The following is a 26,827-nucleotide window of genomic DNA, read 5'->3' on the forward strand; positions in this document are numbered from 1 at the left end:
GCAAGAAGGTCCTGGGTTCTATTCCCAGATGGAGTGGTCCGGTTCCTTTCTGTGTGGAGTTTGCATGTTCTCCCTGTGTCTGTGTGGGTTTCCTTAGAGAGCTGCAGTTTTCTCACCTGCAGGTGAGGTGAATTGGAGATGCATTTTTAGCAGATGCTTTTTATCCAAAGTGACTTACAGTACTGTGGCAGTATATTGTCTAAGCAATTGAAGGTTAAGGGCCTTGCTCAAGGGCCCAACAGTGACAATCTGGCAGTGGTGACGCTTGAACCTAGTACAGTACCTTAACAACAAGGCTTCATACATACATACATAAATACATACATGAATAAATATGCAGTCGATTTGCATAAGGACCGAAACTGGCCTATTGGTGATCAGGTTATCAATCACCGCATGTAAGATGAAAAAATGTACTCTTAGGGCCCCTCTTTTTAGGGATGGTCGTTCCTTGTACATCTTTCACCATCCTACAGTGCTGTGATTGACCTGATCACCAATGGGCCGGTTTTAGTCATCGGCTCCATATAAGATTGGGGTATTCACCACAAGCTCACACTGAAGAAGTCCCTTAGATGAGTGACGAAACGTAATGTGTGTGTGTGTGTGTGTGTGTGTGTGTGTGTGTGTGTGTGTGTGTGTGTGTGTGTGTGTGTGTGTGCTAGTGTGCATCTGGGAAGAATTGGGTTCGAATGTGGTGTATTATTAATTAATTATTTAATTAATCCATTCATTGTTTTATTGTTTGTTTTACCACGGCTTTATCCCTGGTCAGGGTCGCGGTGGGTCTGATTAATTTGGCCAAAGCCAGGAAACCCAGTTCATCACAGAGCAAACATTTACATTTTACATATTCAGCATTTAGCAGGCGCCTTTATCAAGCGACTTACATTACAGTTACAGTATACAGTCTGAGCAATTAAGGGTTAAGGGCCTTGCTCAAGGGCCCAACAGCAGCAACCTGGCAGTGGTGGGGCTTAAACCAGCGACCCTCTGATCACTGGTCCAGTATCTTAACCACTAGGCTACAGCTGGCCCAAACACACATACATTCACGCTTAGGGCAAATTCTAGTAGCTCCAATTGGCCTGACTGGACGTTTTTAGACTTGTGGAGGAAACCCATGCAGACACGGAGAACATGCAAACTCCACACAAAAAGGATCCAGACTATTCTTGCTATGAGGCAACAGTACTACCCATCAAGCCACAAGAAATGTGTGTGTGTGTGTGTTTAAATCAGTATGCACATTTCAAACGCCTTCTCTTAATTTAACTCTGTGTACATCACACAATCGCCATCAGGCGCCACTCAATACTACCCAGTCGTCCCTCTTCAACACGCCTCCCCACTGAGCCCATCTACTCCCTGTATCGATTTCCAAAGTGGCTCAGTGCTAATGAGCCCGCCACTTTCCTCCCGTCATCTCCACGGGTTGCCACACTAACATTTGCTCTAATATTAAGCTTGCTTACAAAAAATTTAGTCTAGTGTTCTTGGAGTGTCACTCTGTTAGTCATGTATTGTATCTACGCTACCACTGTCCCAATCCAATACTAAAAAGCCACAAACCTGAAGGGGTAATGGGAAAATAAATGCGGTGGCCAAAGCCCTTCCAGAGTAGTGATGGTATAATGAACATGGAAGTGACAATGCCGTACTGATGATCGTGGCTTTAGATTGGAACGTCCAAGAAGCTCATCTTCAGTAGAGCTTCCTCTCTACTGATGTTGAACTCCACCCTGGTCGAGGAGAGCCGTGACTAACAGTAGCCGACTGCATCTTTTCACCTGCACGAGGCAAGTTCATTTGCGGATCTGCTTTGTGTACGGAGAGACACACCCTGATCACATTATCCCTCATCTCTGTGCACGCGCCATCAATCAGCCAGCAGAGATCGTAATTGCATCAGTTATAAGGTCCCCTCCGGCACCCTGCCCTTGAACAGCCAATCGTTGTTCGTATAGGCGAAGTTAGGTAAATAAAATGGAACGAAAGCGTCCAACAGTTAAAACTTTTGGTTCGGATTAACCCGAGCCTCACCCTTAATATGGTGCAGGCTTGTGCCGTGCTGATGGTGTGGTGAGCTCGTGTTGGGACATGCAACATACGATTATGGCGACTATATGACCGCCATGTGTCCTGCCAGGCAGTTTTAAAATTGACTTTAATAAATGTATTATGGATGATGAATTGCAGTGAATGCTAAATGAGGGTGTGAAGGTTTTTAGATTTTTTTCAGGAAGCCTACAGTGTTTTATTTAAGCTGCAGGGCTTTACTGAGTTTACTTAGGAATCATTTTGGAGCTTCTTTGTTGCTACATGTGTAAATGCGCTTTTGATGTCTTGTCTGTTCTTGACTGGAAACAAGTGTCACATTGAAGGCATGCAGCAGGGAACTAGGAAAGTCACGATATAGCAGGGTCTTATGTTTACTTTTTTATATTTTATTTACGTATAATATTTTATTTTTTATCTTTATCTCTTATGTATGTATATATATATATATATATATATATACTTATACATGTATATGCATATATAATTATTCATGTATTTTTAAATGTATTTACATAGATATGCATGTGTGTATGTATGGTATACTAGAGTATACAATATACTGTGTAGTATATAGATTAGTATTCTTCTCTTTGCTGCTGCAAGAGGGATTCCTGGCTGGTGTTAAGATCTAGTCGGCTGGTGTTAGTATACTAGTCTATGGCTATCTTGCAAGAATTTTGTACTAGTGGCAGATGAGCATATGTCACTGGAGTGCACAGAAATGGAATCATATACAAATTTGAAAAAAAGTAAATATTAATAAATAAATAAATAATTATTTAAATACCACATCACATAGTTTTTTTATAAATAAATATAATTGTTAAACATTACTTTTGTTACAATAATCTGATAATGTAGATTTTCAAACTGTATTTCCTAATAAAACTCTATAAAACTATTTATTTACTGTAATTATTATTTATGGAAAATTGGAGGAGAATTGAGCAAATAAAATTAGATATAATACATGAATACATAAATGAATATGAAAAAAAAATTAAACATAAATAAATAAATATACTTATTTACATACCATATCAGATTATTATTGGTTAATTATTTATTTTTAAAATATAAAATTTAATAATAGATATTTATAAATAAATATAATTGTTAAATATTACTTTTGTTTACACTAATCTGTAATTTTGATTTTTTTAAACTGCATTTCCTAATACAACAATTTATTTATTATAATTATTATTTATGGAATTGAGCATATAAAATTAGATGTAATACATGAATAAATATGAATAAAAATTAAATATAAATAAGTACATAAATATTATTTAATTACCATATCAGATTATTGAAGATTTTATTTAATTATTTTTTTTAAATATAAAACTTCAGTAATAAATATTTATAAATAAATATAACTTTTTGTTTACAATAATCTTATAATTTATAATGAAACTCTTTATTTATTATTGTTATTATTTATGCTAATATAATTTTTTTAAAGTACCTGACAATAGACGGAAAAGAACACTTTGGATAGGTTTATTATATAAAGTAGAATAATGTTACTAACTTTTAATTTTACTTCACTGCATTTTAAAGGCAAATAAAAGTTAAAATAAAGAATAAAAAAGTATTTTTTTTTTGTCATTCACATTGTTATTTTAATAATTTTATTAATTGTACAGTTTAGGGAAAAATTTGTTTTGCTTTTTTATTTATTTATATCTTTCCATGATTCAGTTTTTTTATTATTATTTATTTTTTAAATGTTTTTTTTTTTTACAATAAGAAGCTTTGTGCCAAACAATGACAGTGGGTCGGCTGAACTGTTGCAGTTACTTTATATGTAGTATTTCATTTTATTTTCATTTTTTAATCATTGAAGTTGTAATTTTCATAATTTTACAACAGAAAGTTCAGAAAAAAAATTCTGTTTACATTTTTCTTTATTTATATCTTTCCATGTTTCAGGTTTTTTTTTTTTTTTTTAAACAATAAGAAGCTTCGTGCCAAACAATGCCAGTGGGTGGGCCGAATTGTTGCAGTTGCATTGGGCAATCATGGGCCCTTGAGTCTTCTTAGAGTAAACACGGTGCATTGTGTGTCAGCTAAGCAAACAAAAATGATTTATCACATGAAACAATGCGGGACATGGGAAAGGAAGTTACCTTTAGGTAGCGGGTACCATTGCTGCTCGCTAGTGTTTGTTGAGATTATCTCTGATCTCTGTGTAATGCGAATACACAAATCTTGGAAACCTCAGCTAAGCTGTTCAGATGTGAATAACTACATCCTTATGTAACATGCAGACACTTGTGTATGAGGGTCAGACTGGTTACTTTTTTTTAATGAAGGAAAGGAATTCATTTGCACCCATATGGGATAATATCTGTGTACTTTCTGTGGCTTCTCTGAGGTCACATGACACCAAGTAACCAATAGTCAACTGATATGTGCAAATGTGCAGGTCAAAGCTCAATTTAAAATGTGTAACTATTGTGTTTTGTATATAACCATGAATTAATGTAAGGGCTTTACATTAATTCATTGTTATATACAAAACACAATAGTTATACATTTTAAATTGAGCTTTGACCTGCAAATTTGAAGGGCACTCTTTGAAGGGCTCTCTTACCCCACCCAACTCTTCTTCTTAAAGCAGCAGTATGGTTCCCAGTCAGTCAGGAAGATAAATGTATGTCGAAAAAATGAGTACGTACAGAGCGCCAATTATACAAGGCCTCAGTTTATACAAGTATTAATACTATAGTCTTAATAGTCTTACTTACACAAGGCACCAATTATGAGGATGACAGCCGACCGGTAGCAGAGCTGAGATTCAAACCTGGGGTGTTCAGAATGTAAGCGCTGGTCTGCTAGCCACCCCCTCCCCTTTTTTGCACTTTAATTAATTATTTATTTATTATTCATTGTTTTTGCGCTCCAATTTTTTTTTATCTATTACAAATTTATTAATTACTTATTTTTTATTAATAATTAATTTAGTAATTAATTATTTAATTAACTAATAATTATTATGAATTATTTACAATTGATTATTAATACGTTTTTTCTCTTATTTTTAAATAATTCTATTAATTATGTAGATTAACTACACTGACATTTCATAAGGATAAGGCTTGAAATTAATTCTTAATTAATTAATTATAAATTAATTATTATTAATTGTTATTAATAAATTTTCTCTTATTTTTAAAATTTTTTATTGATTATATAGATACACAGTGACACTCCATAAGAATAAGACTTGGTATTAATTATTAATTAATTATTAATAAATAATTATATTGATTATGTAGATTATATTGATTAGCCACACTGACACTTCATAAGAATAAGACTTGAAATTAATTCTGATACTTGATGATATGTAAATGATATCAGTATTTTTAAACATAAAAACGATCTTAGGGGCAGACTCGCAGGTTCTTAGGTTTTTATTTACCCCACCCTGTCAGCAGGTTTATTCATTCTTAGAAAAAAATCTCCCCTTTTTCTGACTTGATGTTCATTCCAGCTTCATTTACATTTGACTGCAGAGTACACGGTGCACCTCTGAGATAGGTGTGTTCTGTTTATGTTCTATTTATGTTCTGTTTATGTGTTCATACGCTGAAACCAGATTGTGCTAGGCTGTCAACATCCAGAACAAGCACGGTGACACATGACATTTGCTGACACAATCAAAGCTTGAACATACAAGTGTGACGGGTTTCTACTGATAAACAAGGGCACAGGCTGTCGAGATCAGGACCAACAAGGCAGGAGCAGTTTTCTGTAGTTTTCTACCTGTACTAAAGAAAAGATATGATAGGAAGTATTTATTCTAATAAATTTACCCAGACGTTATCACCTACTTAATAAACAACATATTATTTATGATGTATTAGTGTTTTATACATCATAAAAGTAGCTGCTCATGCTCCTTATCATACAGCATTTGATGCTTTTAGTTGAGTATTTTAAAAATGTTATGAACTGTAGATGGGAAAACCCCAAAAACCCTCAGCACTTTTTACTGAGTCTGTTAATAATGTTATGAACTGTAGATGGTGAAATCCTAAAAAATATTATTATTAGTGTTCCTTGGATGTATTAGTGTTTTTATACATTATAAAAGTAGCTGCTTGTGTTCCTCATCATACAGCTTTTGATACTTTTAGCTTTTGGCTCTTTTTACTGAGTCTGTTAATAATAGTATGAACTGTAGATGGTGAAATCTCAAAATTCCTTAGTATTAGTGTTCTTTGGATGTATTCATGTTTTATACATCATAAAAGTAGTTTCTCGTGCTCCTCATTATATCGATTTGAATGCTTTTGGCTCTTTTTACAGAGTCTTTTAATAATGTTATGAACTGTAGATGGTGAAACCTCAAAAATCCTTAGTATTAGTGTTCTTTGGATGTATTGGTGTTTTATACATTATTAAAGTAGCTGATTGTGCTCCTCAACATACAGCTTTTGATACTTTTAGCCTTTGGCTCTTTTTACCAAGTCTTTTTATAATGTTATGAACTGTAGAAGATGTAGATGCATATGGTGATATATATATATAAAACCATATTATTCTTTATTACATTTATCATACATAGGATAAAGTTATTATTTTATTTATTTATCTTTTTTTACAATTTTCCTGTAATGCCATTAAAAGTCAGCCAACCTCCAGGTCAGTGAGAAAGATCTAGAACATTGACAGATCTGTTTTTGCTACATTTAACTGTACAATTTTCCTACATTAAATGGTTTAATATATCATCAAAAGTATTGTTAATTTTGCTCGAGTAGGTTATTGGCCACTGTGCAACAGTAAACACTATTAGTAAAAATGACATGCTTGAGACATGTCCACTGATAAACCCATTAATTCAAAACAGTTCTCATATAATCAAAAAAGAGCCAAAACATTCTATTCTGTCCAAACTGTCTGTTCTTCTCAGAGTCCCTCCAATTAAACTATAAGCAAACAGAGTCGGGAGATTAAACTGCTCATTTGTATTTGTGAAGGATTTAAAACTTATGAATAATTTATAAAAGTTAATTGCTGTGGAAGCTCGGTGTAAAAGAGATAAGTTAGGACGTGAGGAGAAGCTCAGGTTGGTTAATGAGGACGAAGGGTTTCCGCCAGACTCAGCGTAGATGTGTGATACACATTACGGCGGCTGTGCAGAGAGGCTGAAGGCCGAGGAGGATTTCCCAGAGACGCAGAGTAACAATGATTACAAAAGCAGAGTTTATTTAGTGCTGGTGTACATTACACAATAATTGGTTTACTGGGAATACAAAGAAACTTTGCTGAGAATGAAAGCTAATTTAACTAAAAGCATTGGCCTGAAAATTACATCCAGTTAATTTTAATGTTTTTTTTTGTTGTTAATATTTTACTTCTTAATATCTAGTAAAAGTTTGGAATTCTAGAGCTCAATAAATTGCTAATAAAATAATAAAAACATTTTACTGACTACAATAACTTCTATTCAATTTATGCTTTTGGCTGTTTCCCATATACACAGAAGTTTTAACAGTTTTATTGAATTTTTTTAATAATGTTATGAACTGTAGATGGTGAAATCCCAAAATTCCTTGCAAATGTGCATGGAGAAATTTTTGTTCTTAAACTGTTTAGACATGCTCATAAACGTATATAAAAGTAAATCCTTTTGTTCATGCGCATTTAATACTCAATTATGACAGCATGATTCCTTCTTACTGTTTTAAACCAAATGCCTCTTGATAACAGTTTACAAATCACTGCTGTCTGTTTTTATTTGATATTGATGTCCAGTTGATATTAATATTACTTAATTTTGCTAGTAGCTTCTTAATATTTTATTTATTACATACATAAAACACATAGAATACATAAAATACATTCTTACTGACTGCAATATCTTCTATGTAATATAAGCTTTTGGCTGTTTCTTTTATATCCAGAGCCTTTAATAATGTTATGAACTGTAGTTGGTGAAAAAAAATCCTTGCAAATATTAACAGTAATGTTTTTCACATCTTAACTCCCAGCAAAAGTTTAGAATAGTTTCACTATTTTTGCTTCAGCACTAACAGCAATAAAAAAAAAATTAATAGGATATATAATGCTCAATAAATTGCATGTAATACCTTTTATTCAATATCAACTTTTAGCTGTTTCCTTTATATGTCAGTCAGAATCTTTTAATAATATCATGAACTGTAGATGGTAAAATCCCAAAATTCCTTGCAAATGTGCATGGAGAAACGCTGTTCTTAAACTGTTCTTGAATATTTACATTACATTTACATTTTTAGCATTTAGCAGACGCTTTTATCCAAAGCGACTTACACAGTGAGCGGAACACGATGAGCAATTGAGGGTTAAGGGCCTTGCTCAGGGACCCAACAATGGCAACTTGGTGGTGGTGAGGCTTGAACCGGCAACCTTCTGTTTACTAGTCCAGTACCTTAACCACTGAGCTATCACTGGCCCGTAAACTGCCAATATCCTTGCTCATAAGCAACTAATCATTTTGTTCATGCTACTTTTATACCTAATTATTTGGCTCATTCCCTCTTGCCTCTTGATAGCAGTTTACAAATCACTGCTCTCTGTTTTTATTTTATATTAACGTCCAGTTCATATTAACGTTACTTACTTTTGCTAGTAGCTTCTTAATATATTACTTTTTAACATCCAGTATACGTTTGGAATAGTTTTCTGCTCCAGGAATAACAGATGTAAGTAGGCTGTGTAATGCTAGAGCTTAATAAAATGCTAATAAAATAATAAAAATGCTAGGAAGAAAACGTTTCATGATGTAACTGTGTATCATGTAGTGAGAGAACATAATACTCAGTCATAATAATATTGCTGGAATAGTGGATTTTTATTTTGTTTTATTATATGTAATATATTTTATTATGAATTATTATATTTATATTCATAATATTATTGCCAATTCTGCTTTTAAAGATTAGCCACGCATTAATCTTTCCCTTTAAGCCAGTAAGTTCTATATAATAACTTTATTCTATTACTTTAAATCTAGTCGTATTCAATTACCCTGCTTATATTTCTCCTAGACTGCCACACTGCCCTTCCCTGTCCGAGCAGGGCCGTAACTAACATGCACCCCCTCCAACATGTGTAAAGTTGCCAACCGCTTCTTTTCACTTGCACTGGGCGGGTTCAGACAGGGATCAGTATCCTGCAGCAGATATGAGGAATTCTTTTGGCCCACCTACCTGGCAGATGTTAGCCAATCATGTATGTGTGTAGACGCCTGACCGGCTAATAGCAGACATACTGTAGTAGTTAGTAGTAGTTTTTCTTTTTTTTCCTTTTTTCTCCCAACTTTAGCGCGTCCAATTGCCTGATTGAGTCATGTTTCCTCCCCAACAATGCCAATCCCCATTCTGATTGAGGAGAACGAAGCTAACCCACGCTACCTCCGACATGTGGGCAGCAGCCGTATGCATTTTGTCACCTACACTTGACGAGTGCAATGCGGATCAGGATGAGGGCAGTTGTAGCCTAGTGGTTAAGGTACTGGCCCAGTAATCAGAAGGTTGCCGGTTTAAACCTCACCACTGCCAGGTTGCCACTGTTGGGCCCTTGAGCAAGGCCCTTAACCTTCAATTGCTTGGGTTGTATACTGTCACAACTGTAAGTCTCTTTGGATAAAAGCATCTGCTAAAAATGCTAAAAATGTAAATGGATCAACACTGTGAATGGAGAGACACACCCTGATCAACGCACTTCTTCCTTGCCTCTGTTCAGGTGCCACCAATCAACCAGCAGAGGTTGTAGTTGCGTCAGTTATAAGAGAGCGCTGCTGTGTCTGATCCACTCATACCAGCACAACACACACTAACACACCACCACCATGTCAGTGTCACTGCAGTGCTGAGAATGACCCACCACCCAAATAATACCTACTCTGTAGTGGTCCTGGGAGAGTCCTGACCATTGAAGAACAGTGTGAAAGGGGGCTAACAAAGCATGCAGAGAAACAGATGGACTACAGTCGGTAATTGTAAAATTACAAAGTGCTTCTATATGATAAGTGGAGCTGATAAAATGGACAGTGAGTGTAGAAACAAGGAGGTGGTTTTAATGTCATGGCTGATCGGTGTATATGTTTACATATTTAGTGCATTCCATAGCCAATGGAAAAGTGTGCTTCTCTACACACGTGATCTTCTGTGTAGTCTGTGCTGCACCTCAAAAGAACAAGCCAGTAAAGTATTCTGCTCCACGACTCCCAACCAATTACCAAGCTATGTTATTAACTACATAGTTTATAATTGTATAGCATGAGACTCCAGCACCCCTAATTATTACAGCAAAACTAAAAGGAAGAACTAGGAGGTACCACAGCATCACAGTATTTCTACTCTAAATCAAATCAGCCTCCCAGTTCCTGTAAGCTCAGAACAAGCATACATCACAGAGATGATCACAAAAACATCCAACTGTCCGAGACAAGCATAATAAAGCGCAGACGAAGATGTCTATCCCTACCCACATGATGCTGTTTTCTGTCTACACAAGCCTGCTGCTCTCATTTACCGTGCCTGTGGTGGGCCTGCAGATGACAGCAGCTGGATCTACAGCTGGGTTAAAGCAGCAGGGACCTCTCATGCAGGACTTCATTATAGCCCAGAGAACAGCTGAAGGATTTATCAGGGCTCACACTGGGACAGGCAACGTCTAGTCTAATACAAACCAGTCTTTCCTTTCTCATTCGGAATCATCGCCTAAACTAACCGAGTGTAGATGTGATCCGATTAAAAACAAGCATGTCTGACCGCAGAGTAACTCGGTACAAACTAAAACAAACAACCGATGAAATCATCTGCTTTCATTTCTGCCTGTGTTGATTTACCCACTCAGGAACGATCTAAATAACCAACCATCCAGATTAACCCAGTGTAACTTAGTTTTTTTCTTTGTTCTTTTGTGTACCGTAGCAAAACGACGGGCAGTTCACGGTGATCCAGCTGGTTGGCATGCTGCGTGGTATCGCCTCGGGAATGAAGTACCTGGCCGATATGAACTACGTACACCGTGACCTGGCGGCCCGGAACATTCTGGTTAACAGTAACCTGGTGTGCAAGGTGTCAGACTTTGGGTTGTCACGCTTTCTGGAGGACGACACGTCTGACCCCACCTACACCAGCGCCCTGGTGAGAGACTTTAATTATACACACGACGTGATATTGCATACATGATATGCCAAAAGTATGTGAATACCCTTCTTAATTATCGAATTCAGACCTTGCCAACAGCTGGATTAAATTAATCTTGTTAGGAATTAAAATTATATATATTATTATATTATAAAAGATTATATAATTAATGGCAGGTTTTTTTTTGAAAGGCATTTTTATGGGAAGCAGCATTAGACTCACCTTGAGATGTCCAACAAGCTTATGTTCAGGTATCCACATACTTTTGGTCGTGTTCCTAAAGCACTAATACTGGAATGTCATACAAAGGTCTGTATCTGTAGAAATTTGCCACTAGCCGATAAAATGAAACATGCATCAAAAGCTATGGTGTTAGCCGCTCAGGTGGCGCAGCGGTAAAAAGAAACGCGCTGCAACCAGGGCTGGATTCTGAGAAGCGTGGTATTGAATCCAGCCTTGCTTTACCGGTTCGAAGCTGAGTGGCTATATGAGCAACTATTGGCCGGTTGCTCATGTGGGGGGTGGGACAAAGAACCGGATGTGGGTCTCTCTCTGTCAGAATGCGATTGCGTTCTCTGCCGGCTGATTGGAGGCGCTTACACAGAGATGGGAGAGGGTGCCCTTAGGGTGTGTCTCTCCGCATGCAACGCTAGGTGGCGCCAAACTCGTCAATGTGTGGGTGGCAAAGATGCATCTGGCTGCTGCTCGTGTTTCGGAGGGGATACGGGTTAGCTTCAATCACCTCCGTCAGGGCAGGGTTCGGCATAGACAGAGAGGAAGCACGATGCTAATTGAACAATTGGATGCGCTAAAAGTGGAGAAAAAGGGGTAAAAAAAAAATATAAATAAAAATAAATTTTAAAAAACAAAAAAAACAAAAAAAAAAGCTATGGTGTCAGAAGAGGGATATGCTAACCTGTGAGCCTAATATCCTTTATGCAGCAGGGGATCCAAGTGCAATGGGAATTAGATACATCCAAATTGTATAAAAAATACAAACTAATTTGCTTTTGAAGCTCTAATTTTGCTCTATCTAATAAAAGAAGAGAACTAATTAGGATTGGAACCAATACATACATTGCAATCTGGCAACCGGTTTAACATTCACTTTTTGAAATGAAATTAATTTTCACATTCAAATTATATAAAAATACAAACTAATTCTGCTTTGCAAGGTCTAATATTTAACTAAAAGAAGAGCACCAATTAGGTTTAAAACCAAAAATTTTTTTGCAATCTGGCAACCAGTTTAACATTTGTTTTTTGAAAGGAAATGAATTTTTACATTCAAATGACATAAAAATACAGATCTTGCAATCTGGCAACCCGTTTGACCTTTGCCTTTTAAATTGAAATTAATTTTTACATCCAAATGATATAAAAGTACAAACTAATTCTGCTTTGCAATCTCTAATCTTTAACTAAAAGAAACAAATCTTTAGATTTAGAACCAGTAAATTCCTTGCAATCTGGCAACCGGTTTAACATTAGCTTTTTGAAATGAAATGAATTTAAAGGCTGTTTCTCGATGCAGGGAGGGAAGATCCCCATCCGATGGACCGCACCAGAAGCCATCCAGTACAGGAAGTTCACCTCAGCCAGTGACGTATGGAGCTACGGTATCGTCATGTGGGAGGTGATGTCCTACGGAGAGAGGCCGTACTGGGACATGACCAATCAAGACGTATGTACCTTTTCATCTGGACCAGCAAACCTATTTACACTAATGTACATGCTGTTTATTTTAGACTCATGGGTCATGGGGATGTGATACATACAATGTGATTCATTGGGCGTAAGGCAGAAAATACCCCAAACGGGTTGCCAGTTCATCACAGGGTGCACGCACACTCACACGTCTGGCATATTCTAGTAGCTCTAATTTGCCCGACTGAACCCATACAGACACAGAGAGAACATGCAAACTCCACACAGAAAGCCCCCCCCCACCCACACACACAAGCAGTGAATCAAGGAATAGAAAATGAACTGCACGTCTATTAATGTTCACAATTGTTCCTTTCCATTATGATTATGATAATCAGACGGTGCAGACGGTCTTGTTTTCTTCTCGTCTTCTAGAATTTTTCTCTACCATTTGTATACAATTTTGCAGCAAAAAGTGAAAAGCTATTTTCCCGGATTTCGTACAGATGTGGTACAGCAAAAGTGTTCTTTAATCACAACAAAATGTCCTGATGGTCTTCAGTCTGCTAAAGTAGCATTTTTTATCCACCGAACGTAAAGTACATAGAAGAAAAAGTAAACACTTTAAAATAAGCTGTCATCATGGTATTGTTGTGTAGTTGCCCACCTTGCCGCTATAAAAGCCTCCACTCTTCTAAACAGATAGGTAGACAGATAGACAGACAGATATAGACAGACAGACAGACAGACAGAAAGAGATAGATAGATAGACAGACAGACAGACAGACAGATAGACAGACAGATAGATAGACAGACAGACAGGTAGGTAGGTAGACAGATTTTAGCCCTGGACTTTTTCATGTGACCCAGGGTCCACATGGATTCAGGTCCTCAACCCAAGAATAAGTGTGAAAATGCCCTTAGATTGAACTTTGCATTTTTTATGCTCAAGTTACTTTGATTTAAAATTAATATAAAAAAATGAACAACCTCCTTTTGAGAAACATGAGTATGACTGGTAGAGTTTAATCCACTTTAATGACTTAATAAAACCTCCAACAGCTCTAACAGCAGTAGGTGGTAATGAGCAACACCATTATCACATCATTTAAAAAAAATTAAACAGTGGACCTGAACTATACGTCAGAGACCTCGCATCCAGAGCCGGAGCGCAAGCACTGTTCCTGCTCTCTAGATCACAGACGGTCAGTGGGGTGTCTCTGTAGGACTCACACGCTCTGCCTGAGTGATAGATGAGGGCAGATCTGCAGGGTATAATCAGAAGAGAACGTAAACAGTGGACTTGCTGCATCATTAATCTGTCAAGCACTATTTGAGGCCCAGAGGAATACTACTACTGGAACTTCATCAGTCTGGGCAGTGCCAGACTGTGAAAAGCTTTGATTTAGACTCACTCTTTAGTCTGGTTCAGCTTTGAACATATGTGGCTTTTGAAAGAACACACAGCAAGCTATTGAGGGCCACTGCAAACGGGGAACACCCCACAAGAGCTGCAGTTTTGAAGATGCTCTGACCCAGTCATCTAGCCATCACAATTTGGACCTTGCTGCCTAATATATCCCACCTACTAACAGGTGCCGTGATGAAGAGATAATCAGTGTTATTCACTTCACCTGTCAGTGGTCATAATGTTATGGTTGGTCGGTGTATATTACCTATATATTTTATTTAATGACAAATGAAGGTACTCTACAATATAGTACAGCTGTTTGAATGCTCATGTCTCCCAAAATTAGGATTCTAGGGCTATCCAGATACACCCAACAAGCCAGATGCTGCACCCTTTGGCATACATGTTCACCCTCCCTCCCAAATATGTCCTTGAACGTAAACCCTCCACAGTTTCTTACGCACAAGAAATTCATTTCACATGCAAGGCACGGGGCTCGCCTGGTTCTGCCTGTTCCCGGCCTTGACTGCAGCCTCCATTTGCGGCGTCCCCTTGGGTGGGTAGGGGAAAAACGAATTACAGGCCCAGATAATGAAAATAGTTTCAAACTAAAAGAGTGAACGCTAATGTGCTAAGAGAGAGTGCAGATCTCAGCGGTTATCTTATTAGTAGCTGCACACAGCGTTCCTTCGCCCCGTTGGGCCGCGAGTCGGAGGCGACTGGATGAGATTAATCAGACGCTGAATAGAGCTCTATAATGCTCTCCGTAATGAGCTGGAGAGCAGCGGGTCTCGCTCGGGTCCTGCCGCCTTTCCCCTATTGTGGCTTTGTGTGCAGCTCAGCTCGGCGCATCTCCGGTTCACCTCGGCGCGGGCAGAGGGTATCGGGTGAGCGCGGATGATGTTGCAATCTGCATTCAGAGCAGGAACTGGGAAAATCTGGCTTGAGCGGTTAATACGGAGGATGAGACGTAACTAAACAAAGAGTGACAGTGGGAATTTTCTTTTACAGCTCGCAGCATATTTTCCAAACAGAATTTGCTCCGCGTGTAGATTACGGAGCCACGTTAATCATGTTTGTACTGACAGTAATAGCGAGTCTGGATATGATTGAGAGCTGTGGAGAATGGAATCAGATTGAAGCCCAGAAAGCAGAGTTGCAGGGGGTAGTCCTAAATCAACACCTTGTCTTTTTTCATTTAGTTCTCGATTTAGATCTGGCACCATATTCACAGAATATAAGAAAATAATAGATATAGAAATACACTGATCAGACATAACATTAAAACCACCTCCTTGTTTCTACACTCACTGTCCATTTTATCAGCTTCACTTACCACATAGAAGCACTTTGTAGTTCTACAATTACTGACTGTAGTCCATCTGTTTCATCCCGTTCTTCAATGGTCAGGCACAGGACCACTACAGAACAGGTATTATTTGGGTGGTGGATCATTCTAAGCACTGCAGTGACACTGACACGGTGGTGGTGTGTTAGTGTGTGTTGTGCTCGTATGAGTGGACAGCAGCGCTGCTGGAGTTTTTAAATACCGTGTCCACTCACTGTCCACTCTATTAGACACTCCTGCCTAGTTGGTCCACCTTGTAGAGACGATCGCTCATCTATTGCTGCTGTTTGAGTCGGTCATCTTCTAGCCCTTCATCAGTGGTCACAGGATGCTGAGGTGTTTAAAAACTCCATGTGTCTGTGTCTGATCCACTCATACCAGCACAACACACACTAACACACCACCACCATGTCATTGTCACTGCAGTGCTGAGAATGATCCACCACCCAAATAATGCCTGCTCTGTAGTGGTCCTGGGAGAGTCCTGACCATTGAAGGACATGGTGATATAGGCTAAAAAAAAGCATAAAGAGAAACAGATGGACTACAGTCAGTAATTGTAGAACTACAAAGTGATCCTATATGGTAAGTGGAGCTGATAAAATGGACAGTGAGTGTAGAAACAAGGAGGTGATTTTAATGTTATGGCTGATCAGTGTATATATTTTAAACGTAGCCTAACATGATGAAACGCGTGGTTGCATGGGCATCATGCCGTCCAACATTTAAGAATCCTAATATGACTTTAAACAGGTCTGCTCTGATTAATGATCTGTGTACGTGTGCACATGTGTGTGCAAGAGATGATAAATGGCTTCCCAGGGTTCTTTTCTGACAAAGATAATGATCACGGTGCATTTATAAAGAGAACCGATCAATCCTGAATTTCCTGCCATGGTCTAAGCTCTCGCTAGACATGTAGTATACAGACAGATATATAAAACTCAATGTTGGTAGGTTTGTAATATTTTTAAAATGCACTACATTTTGCTGATGCAGCGTACAGTCCGGTCTTCAATTTATCAGTGGTTTTTATTTTGCCTCTGCACTTAACATTGGATTTAAAATGACACAATGACCAGCGGGTTAATGTGCAGGGTATTTATGACTCTGTTAGGGGGGAAACATGTAGGAATTACGACCCTTTTTATACAGTCCTCTCATTTTAGGACCATTATATAATTGGATCGTTGGCTGCTCGGTTGATTCTCTGCCAGCCCTGGGTCATTGAGAGATTATTTAATGCACTAGAGAGCTTGAAAGGAAACGTGTATTGTTGATTCTAGATGGCACGTCGGACGCAGGTTTTGTTTCTTTGCTTGCTAAAGCGAGGACCAGGTTAGAATTTTTACATTATTGCCTGAATGAACAATGCCTCATGCGCATCATCCATGTCCCCCCTAACACATGTGAAGCTAGAGTACTCTTCTTTGTTACCAGCCGGCGGAGGATTTCCAAACATGGGAAACATGCTATACTTCATAAATTTTAGATGCTTAATCTTGTCAGGGTTGGAATACATGTGTTCAAAGCAGCAAATGGGCTGCTTGTATACCCACAAAGTTAATCTGTATTTTGTCTACTTTGGTGTAGATAATACAGTAATTAATGAACATACGTACCAGATAGGTGTGTAACATTGATGACGAGGTGGAAAGGTGTGGTTCCAACAGCACCAAAACAGCTCCAAAACACAGTCCAGAACTTGCAGTCCAAAAAAAAAAACTGTCCAGAGTCAGAGTACCAAAACGAGAAACCAAAAATACGGAACTACCTTACAAGAATACAAGAAAAGGGACTGCAAGGCTTCGCAACTCGGCTCAGCGTCCAGAGGCCATTAATTCGAAGTGGGGTAAAAGTTCTAGTGCAAACAGTACTCAGAAATCTGGAGACATTGCCCTCTGGTGGCACGGAGTATTATAGCTCCTATAGATGTTACAAGATGTACCTAATCAACTGCAATATTCTATTATTCATTCATCAATCTTTAGTAACTGCTTTATCTTTAGTAACTGCTTCAACTGCTCAGCGTCCAGAGGCTATTAATTCGAAGTGGGGTAAAAGTTCCAGTGCAAACAGTACTCAGAAATCTGGAGACATTGCCCTCTGGTGGCATGGAGTATAATAGGTCCTATAGATGTTACAAGATGTACCTAATCAACTGCAATATTCTATTATTCATTCATCAATCTTTAGTAACTGCTTCATCCAGATTAGGGCCATGATGAGTCCACTGTTCACCATGAAAATGCTAAGCAAGGCACCGAAAAAAAATGACATACTGTAATTATATGCTTCCAACTTTGTAGAAACAGTTTGGAAAAGGCATTTATTGGACGTTTTTATCCAAAGCGACTTACAATTATCACTGAATACAGTTCAAACAATTGTGGATTAAGGGCCTTGCATAGGGACCCAACAGTAGCAACTTGTTACCTGTCCAGTACCTTAACCAAATCAAAGCGAGGTTCGTTAATACCATCAACACCCTGGACTACACAACTGTCATACATATATATGTATTTATATATATGGTTATAGTTATAGTTATTTTGCACCATCCTTGCATAGTTATAGTTACAGTTGTATAGTTATTATTTACACATCTTTTATAATTATTACTGTTATTTATATAATGTATACCCAACTAATCTTTTAGTATTATTACTGTTATTTATATAATGTATACGCAACTAATCTTTTATTATTATTACTGTTATTATTATAATACATACCCATATTTATTCATATGCTTATTGTTATTATTTCTATTATGTATATAGTACTATGTATATATATATATATATATAGATAGATAGATAGATAGATAGATAGATAGATAGATAGATAGATAGATAGATAGATAGATAGATAGATAGATAGATAGATAGAGATATAATTCCATATATGTAAATAGCTATATTTATAACTTTATACTCATATTAATCATATGCATTTCGTTGCCTTGTACCTGTACTGAGCAATGAAAATAAAGTTGAATCTATCTTTCTATCTAATCTATCTAAAACCATGGTTTGACTAGTTTGATGTGAGTGGCTTGCATAAACCTTACTACACACGGTTGAAATGGAACGTCAATTGAACTGTTCCTTTAGTTTGCATAAAGGGACCCTTGAACTTTGACTAATGATCTATATTTGCAGGGCAGTTGTAGCCTAGTGGTTAAGGTACTGGACTAGTAATCAGAAGGTTGCCGGTTCAAACCTCACCTGTGCCAGGTTGCAACTGCTGGGTCCTTGAGCAAGGCCCTTAACCCTCAATTGCTTAGATTGTATACTGTCACAACTGTAAGTCGCTTTGGATGAAAGCGTCTGCTAAAAAATGCCGAAAATGTAAATGTAAAAATATATTTAAAATTCTTAGTACATATTCTTTTTTTTTTATTATTTTAGTGTAATGTGATGTCACACCACAGGACAATTTATGTTCCTCACTGTGAGAAAAGCTTATAAAACGATGGAACAGAGAAGATATCTGGTGAACACCAGAAGTAAAGGACAATTTAGACTTTAAACAATAGAATTTTATCAAATTCTTAAAACAATGAGTAGTTTGTGAGGGCATTTTTTCTCTTATGTGTTGGACTTCACATCTGGAAAACCCTCAGAACAAAAACACCAGGCTGTAGCTTTAAATACAACATGAGCAGTTACTGAACAAACCAAATAAATAAATTACATAAAGGTTATCCTGTCCAAAAATGATGGAATAAGGAAAATGTGGGAAGTAAAATTCCCAGTGATCCGAAGAATACCATCTCTTTGTGAAACCCGTATGGTACATATGCGGTCGCCAGAGGATCTGGCTCATTTGTCTTAATTGATGATGTGTCTACAGACGGCGGCAGCTGCATGAATTCTTCCGTATACAAAAGCATCTTAACTGCTCAACCGAACGTCTCATTCAGCAATCCGGGGGGACCAAACCGGGACGATGATGCACTGCTAGAGCAAATTCGAACTGTTTTATGGACAAAAAGCATTATCGTGTTGTCAGTCTTTCGACCTGAAGCGTACTGATGATGGATTTCGGTTGCTAGACTGAAAGAAGAAAGCTCCCGACACTAGCTTGGCCTGGAAAATCATCAAACGTAGTAATTTTAGTCAGGCGTGGCCACCCATACAGATCTCACAGACCACCAGTTGTCCTGGATTGAATTCTAAACTGCTTCTGGAAGCAACAGAAGCACAAGAACTGGTTCTTATGAGCCGTGTAGACCTTTCATAGCCAAGCAGCCTCACAGAATCAGTTGACTGAAGTGGTGTAAAGCACAATAACAGTGGACTTAGAAGCATCTTTTTTATTAACTAGCTACATCACAGTTTGTTTTAATATATACTTCAAACCATTTAGTCTCATAGTGACTAATATGATATATATACAATAAATAATAATAGATACTTCAGGATCTGATAACTCTATTAGATTCTTTCATATATTTATGTCCGTGTCCACTGCAGGTGATCAATGCCATCGAGCAGGACTACAGGCTTCCTCCGCCCATGGACTGCCCGAGCGCCCTGCACCAGCTCATGCTTGACTGCTGGCAGAAGGACCGCAACAACCGACCCAAATTCAGCCAGATTGTCAACAACCTGGACAAGATGATCCGTAACCCCAACACCCTGAAGGCCATGACACCTCTTTCTTCAGGGTAGGACCAGCAGTGATCCTAATGAGATTGTTTGGCATGCCATATGACGGTTTTCTGAGAACGTCTGTATATGCTGTATAATATAAAATGCATGACGGCTTAGTAGGGCAGCAAAAGCAAAGGAAACGTGGGTGTGGATGCCCATGCTGATTGTAAAAGAATGGGATATGAGGTCCAGTGGAGGGGAGACTCATAGCTTGGAAGTGAATGAGAGTCATAGCTATTACAAACCCATTTGCCTGACACACACTCCCTTCGATGCGTGCGCAGTGCTTCGACGCTCTTACTCGATTATATTTCTGTGGATTTGCACGTGTGAGGTCAGTCTCATGCATGGAGAGTCACACACTGATCTCTGCGTTCCTCCACTTCTATACAGATGCCTTAGGCTACTAAGGGTCCTTAGACAACGTTGAAGACCTCATGCCCATGTTTAGTTCTTAGTCGTTCCCACCCAGCAGACTAGTGGCCACTTGCAAGTCGAGACTGCAGTGCCAACAATGCTGCTCCTACTAGATGGGATGGGCCCTAAATGTTCCACTACTCAATTAATATCTGGTCCTATTGTGGCCTTTCTTCCATTGATGTACAAAGTAAAGAGGATGAAATAGTAGCTGTAGGTGCCCAGGTGTGCAGTGTACCCCATAGCAGGCCCAATTGGCAGTGCCTGCAGCAGAAAAAATTGGCCACTAGTCTGCTGGGTGGGAAAAGACTGGACTAAAAGGGTGGGGTCTCTCTCATAACTAATGCAATTATGACCTCTGCTGGCTGATTGATGGCGCCTGCACAGAGATGAGAAAAGAGTGCTGTCAGGGTGTGTCTCTCCGTACATAACGCTGAGCTGCACTGCACTCGTCAAAGTGTAGGTGACAAAATGCATACAGCTGCTGCCCACGTGTCGGAGGGAGCGTGGGTTAGCTTCGTTCTCCTCAATCTGAGCAGGGATCGGCATTGGTGGGGAGGAAGCATGACGCAATAGGGCAATTGGACATGCTGAAAAAGGGGAGAAAATGCATAAACAAAATAGCAAATTACTCGCAAGTAGCTGATAATGGCCAATAAGAGTAGGAATAAAGTAGGTGTATCTAATAATGCAGACAAAGATTATTAGATTGTGTTTATATTTATCGCCGTTCTAAGAATAGTGCTGGATAATGACCATACATTTAAAGATTACCTCTGTGTCCTTCACAGCGTTCACTTGCCCTTGCTGGACCGCAGCCTGCCCGACTTCTCAAGCTTCAGCACCGTGGACGACTGGTTAGACGCTATCAAGATGGGCCAATACAAAGACAACTTTGCCAACGCTGACTTCACCAGCTTCGATCTGGTCTCACAGATGACAATGGAGTAAGTGCTGCCTGAAGAGGCAGAGAGAAAACGTGAGAGATAATTAAAAAGTAGAAAGAGAGCATCCAGGTATAAAACTCAGCAGAGCTAAGCAGAACTTGACCACCGTGACTTCAGAACTGCTGAGTACTGACCCATTGTTAAACACGCTGACTGGATTCAGATAGAAAGCAAGAATAGATGAGCACTGCTAACTTTAAAACGCCTCAAACTCAAGACGATTGTAAAGATTTTCTTTAATTTATTCCAAACAACATCAGTGTTTTAGATGAAACCTGGACAATAGTAGACGTTCCAGTTTTTCCCATAAGTACTGTTATACTGGGATTGAAACAAGGAGGTGGTTTTAATGTTTCAAGTGCCTCACGTTTACTGGTTAATTTGCACTAAGAGGCGGTCCTAGCCATCCTACGGCAATTCAGTTAGCAATCGCTTAGTCAAAATGTCCAGGATGTCGAAGTCTAACTTAATGGTTGAATGTAAACCTCGAACATCCAGCGACAACCTCAAAGACGAAAATTCTCGTCCGTATTTTGCCACACCCCTCTCTGCGTCCACAGAATTTTTGGGAGTTTTCCATACTCAGTTACCTGAGTAGTATTTTTAACTGCTTTAGACTTTGAAATCTTGGACATTTTAACTAAGTGATTGCTAACTGAATTGCTGTAGGACGGCTAGGACCACCTCATAGTGCGGATTAACCATTTTATCAGCTCCACTTACCATATAGAAGCACTTTGTAGTTCTACAATTACTGACTGTAGTCCATCAGTTTCTCTGCATGCTTTGTTAGCCCCCTTTCATGCTGTTCTTCAATGGTCAGGACCCCCACAGGACCACTACAGAGCAGGTATTATTTTGGTGGTGGATCATTCTCAGCACTGCAGTGACACTGACATGGTGGTGGTGTGTTAGTGTGTGTTGTGCTGGTATGAGTGGATCAGACACAGCAGCGCTGATGGAGTTTTTACTGTCACTGCTGGACTGAGAATCGTCCACCAACCAAAAATATCCAGGCAACAGCGCCCCATGGGCAGCGTCCTGTGACCACTGATGAAGTTCTAGAAGATGACCCACTCACACAGCAGCAATAGATGAGCGATCGTCTCTGACTTTACATCTACAAGGTGGACCAACTAGGTAGGAGTGTCTAATAGAGTGGACAGTGAGTGGACATGGTATTTTTGAACTCCAGCACAACACACACTAACACACCACCACCATGTCAGTGTCATTGCAGTGCTGAGAATGATCCACCACCTAAATAATCCCTGCTCTGTAGTGGTCCTGTGGGGGTCCTGACCATTGAAGAACAGCATAAACTGGGGCTAATGAAGCATGTACAGAAACAGATGGAGTACAGTCAGTAATTGTAGAACTACAAAGTGCTTCTACTTGGTTAGTCGAGCTGATAAAATAGACAATGAGTGTAGAAACAAGGAGGTGGTTTTAATGTTAATATGTGCAACTTACGAGCAAAAATCTCTTTTGTTTATAAGCAAGAACTTCTATTGTTATACATGTTTTGTCTGCGTAACGCTTTTGTTGTGTTTTTAGGCGTCTTTGTAAGTACTGTCGCCTCTTTAGATGCATTCAATAAATATTTGCTTTAGACTTTAGCTGTTCTTTCGCATATTTAACATGTTTCTACGAATGAAATATGAGCCGTAGCTGCTCATTTCCGTCCATAAATCACAGACTGTGATCCCTGCACCCCGACAGGAACAAAGACCCGTGAGGGGTCATAGTTAGCGAAACAAACAGGCCGACGTGAAAAGCGCCTGGAAGGAATCCAGCTAATTTTTAGCTGACATTCGTTTATTTTGGAATAGCGAACGCGCCCGACCGAACGTGGACACGTTTTGCTGACGCTGCCTTTGTTTTGTGTGTGTGTGTGTGTGTGTGTGTGTGTGTGTGTGTGTGTGTGTGTGTGTGTGTGTGTGTGTGTGTGTGTTCTATAGGGACATCCTCAGGGTAGGTGTGACTTTGGCGGGTCATCAGAAGAAGATTCTGAACAGCGTGCAGATGATGAGGGCGCAGATGAATCAGATCCAGTCGGTGGAGGTTTGACCTCCAGGCTTCACTGTGAGAAGAGACGGAGCGGGGACGTACGGGCGGACAGACGGACGGACGGAGGATGCGCCGAGGCTGATTTTGTTTTCCCACTTTGGACTTCGGACGGCGTATTTTTTTAAGGGAATTTACCTCCGGTCCTCTTTTCCGAACCCTGCCCCGCATGACCACCCAGCCTGCTTCTTTAATTTACACTGCGAAGCATCGCCCCCCGGCGATCGCCGCAAGACCTTAGCAACCCATCAGTTTCCATTTACGTTTCCGTTTCGCGGAACAGCAATGCAGCGACTGCCAAATCGTAATTAAGCAATTTTTATTACCCGCCAGCATGCTATTCTCCTCTTTTACTTCAGTATAGTTTTTAATTTACGACTTTATTCACCTCTATGTTCTTTTTAGTCATTTTTTAAAGATTTTTAAATAAAAACTACATGAACACGGGATATATGACATGTAGAGATGTGTAAATTGTAATCTAGATGGATTTCTTCGCAAGGCTTCCCTTTAAAAGGGCGGAGACGGGAAAACGGTACGACGACGGACGACGTGCTGAGATTTTATTCTATCTATTTTGTCGTGGAAATCTCGGATTGAGAAGAGAATCAGAGGCTCTGAACAAAGGAAGCCATGGACCCATATTTGTGGACGGGAGAGATAAGGACATGAAAAACATCATGAAAGAGAAATATTTTGGGTTGGTTTTTTTTAGCTCTTTTAAAGATTTGAAGTCATGCAAAGCGAAATAGTCTTCTCCTAGATAGTAATTTGATGATCTCCTCCAGTCCGCCAGTCTTCTTCCACTCATCAAGGGAAAATATTGCTTCTACTGACGTTTTTAACCTGCCAAATAGGACGTTTGTCTGTCCTACCTCACGGGTCATCCTTGTACATATCGCAGGCACTTCAAAATCATCGGGATGTCAGCCTACTCACCGGTCATGTGACCACTATTTCATTTTCGTCAATGATAAACTGCTTTGATCATTTTGTGACCTATTTTTTCTTCCATATTATAGAAAACGTAACATTTCAGTATCATCTACGGTCCTCCTAACAAATATCTAGCTTGTATTATTTTTATTTATTATTTTTTTTACATCGAAGGACCCCGAGTGCACATCCATATTAATTCCTGTTTATCTAGTTTCCATGATTACTTTCTGCAAATCTGACGTATTCAGCGTTGTGTGTGTAAGCGTGTGTGACAGGGTGAACCCTCGGTGTCTCGGAGCATGCCGTGTTATGAACGGATGACTTCATGGAGAGCCTGAGTTTACTGCACTGTTTTGACATGCTTGTTCGGGGTCAGTAGGCTGCGTTTACAAGAACGTTTTTGTCAGTTTAAAAAAAAAACACATTGATTTTTGGTGCTGGGTTGTTGGATGCATATTTTTTTTTAAATCACTGTGGAAAACTCACTTCTCAAACTGTATTACAAGCAGTTATTACACAAATTGTGGTGCATATTTGTAAAATAGGCATATTAAATAGGGTAGGATATGCAAATCACTTTACCATAACCCCCTATTGCACTCGTGACCTCCTTCACATGCACTCTTTTTGTTCGCCCCTTGTCTAATGAAAATGTCCCTGTGAACGCTTCCTTAGGATAGAAGTAGCCAGCCTCTAGATCAGGGGTACCCAATACGTCAATCGCCATCTACCAGTCGATCACACAGTGCACCTCAGCATACTTCATCCTGGCTTTGGCAACCAATGTGACATAATTGCAGAGAAAGTGAACAACTACGGACGTCGCGCGGAGGCTTCGCTCGCCTTGTCGCACACATGGAAGCTGGGCGAACTCAGTAAGTGTAGTTGCTGCTCTAAATTGCACCTGTATGTGTGAGTGAGTGGATAAATGAGTGTGTGATGCTTTGTGATGGTTTGACGCACCAGTGTTTGATACACTGGATCCACTGGATCCACACTTGCCCTGTACTGCTGAATACCAATATAGGCAACTGGAACGCATTTAAAGAAGCTAAACCTTTTTAAAAAGTAGATCGCGATTACCTTTCGATTAACATAGTAGATCTCAAGCCACAAAAGTATGGACACCCCTGGTCTAGATATAAACGAATTAACGGTACTGATAGAACACTTTATAAGAGGTACAATTAGTTCTGGAATGAGGGGCTGAGACACAAACACACCATGTTTTAAATGCTGGGTAAAATCAACCTCATGTATAATCTAAACAATACAAGTCACCAATGGTTCCTAAGAAATGTATCTTTTAGAAATATGTAAATATTCATAAAGGACGACGTGTTGGCTTTTAGTGTACAGAATTTTTTATTAAAAATAAAACAGGAGCTTTTTGTTTGGCTTATTACGGCCAAGAGATGGGTTGAGTGCTATCCAAGGAGCGCAGGGAGTCTGAGAATGGCCATACCGAGCGGCGCGGAAGACACTGACCAGACGCAAAAACCACAGACGACTCCTGCTGCGCTACGTTGTGTATATATACACGTGTGTGTGAGTCCTGGCGTGAAGGTCACTTGTGGTTAACAGAGCTGAATTACACTTCGACTAGCTAAGCCCACCGAAGACCTCCTCCGCTCTGTAACCTCAGGGTTGACGTACATCTTTAATACGTTAAAACCTCTCTCGGCCGCTCGCTTCCAACACACTTCGGTTCACATAAGCTCACTTGACTCTTGAACCTTCACTGAAAAGAGCGATGGGAACGGCTTCGTGTGCTACGGTCCTCGTCTGGCGCCGGTCCTCCGGCCGCGGATGCGTCGAGACTTCGTTCGCTTCTGCTGCGCATCTTCGTTTGCTGCCATCGATCAAAATCTTCCATTGAATTTATCTGGTGCCAGAGTGCTGTAGGCATAAGCTGCAGATTTATACATCCTGTCCTGGTTTTGAACAACCACAGGTTTGTTTTGATTGTGTGTTGTGTGTACTGGTATGTTCAGCCTTCATGTTACAGTGAAGGCTCAGTAGCTCCATGCATCACTATAATTATTACTATTTTATAATCTGAATGGTGGAAGTATATAGAGAGAAATGGGACGAGAGAGATTGGTTTTTCAGTGATGCCTACCTTATACAAATCCCTTAACCCCCTGCTCAAATGCACAGGCTTTCAGTAT

At 39.3% G+C, this 26,827-nt stretch overlaps 1 protein-coding gene across 1 annotated transcript in view; it reads left to right on the top strand.

Moving 5' to 3' along the window:
• Positions 1 to 23,720, top strand: part of ephb2b (eph receptor B2b) — a 248,056-nt gene extending 224,336 nt beyond the window's left edge. The window contains exons 12-16 of the mRNA XM_062986759.1: positions 11,001 to 11,216; positions 12,754 to 12,903; positions 20,107 to 20,300; positions 21,495 to 21,650; positions 23,612 to 23,720. Of these exons, the coding sequence (XP_062842829.1) occupies positions 11,001 to 11,216; positions 12,754 to 12,903; positions 20,107 to 20,300; positions 21,495 to 21,650; positions 23,612 to 23,720 (825 nt within the window). The remainder of the gene's footprint in view (positions 1 to 11,000; positions 11,217 to 12,753; positions 12,904 to 20,106; positions 20,301 to 21,494; positions 21,651 to 23,611) is intronic.
• The last annotated feature ends 3,107 nt before the right edge of the window (positions 23,721 to 26,827 follow it).

This window comes from Trichomycterus rosablanca, chromosome 24 (genome assembly GCF_030014385.1).
Source record: "Trichomycterus rosablanca isolate fTriRos1 chromosome 24, fTriRos1.hap1, whole genome shotgun sequence".
Classification (NCBI taxonomy): Eukaryota; Metazoa; Chordata; class Actinopteri; order Siluriformes; family Trichomycteridae; genus Trichomycterus; species Trichomycterus rosablanca.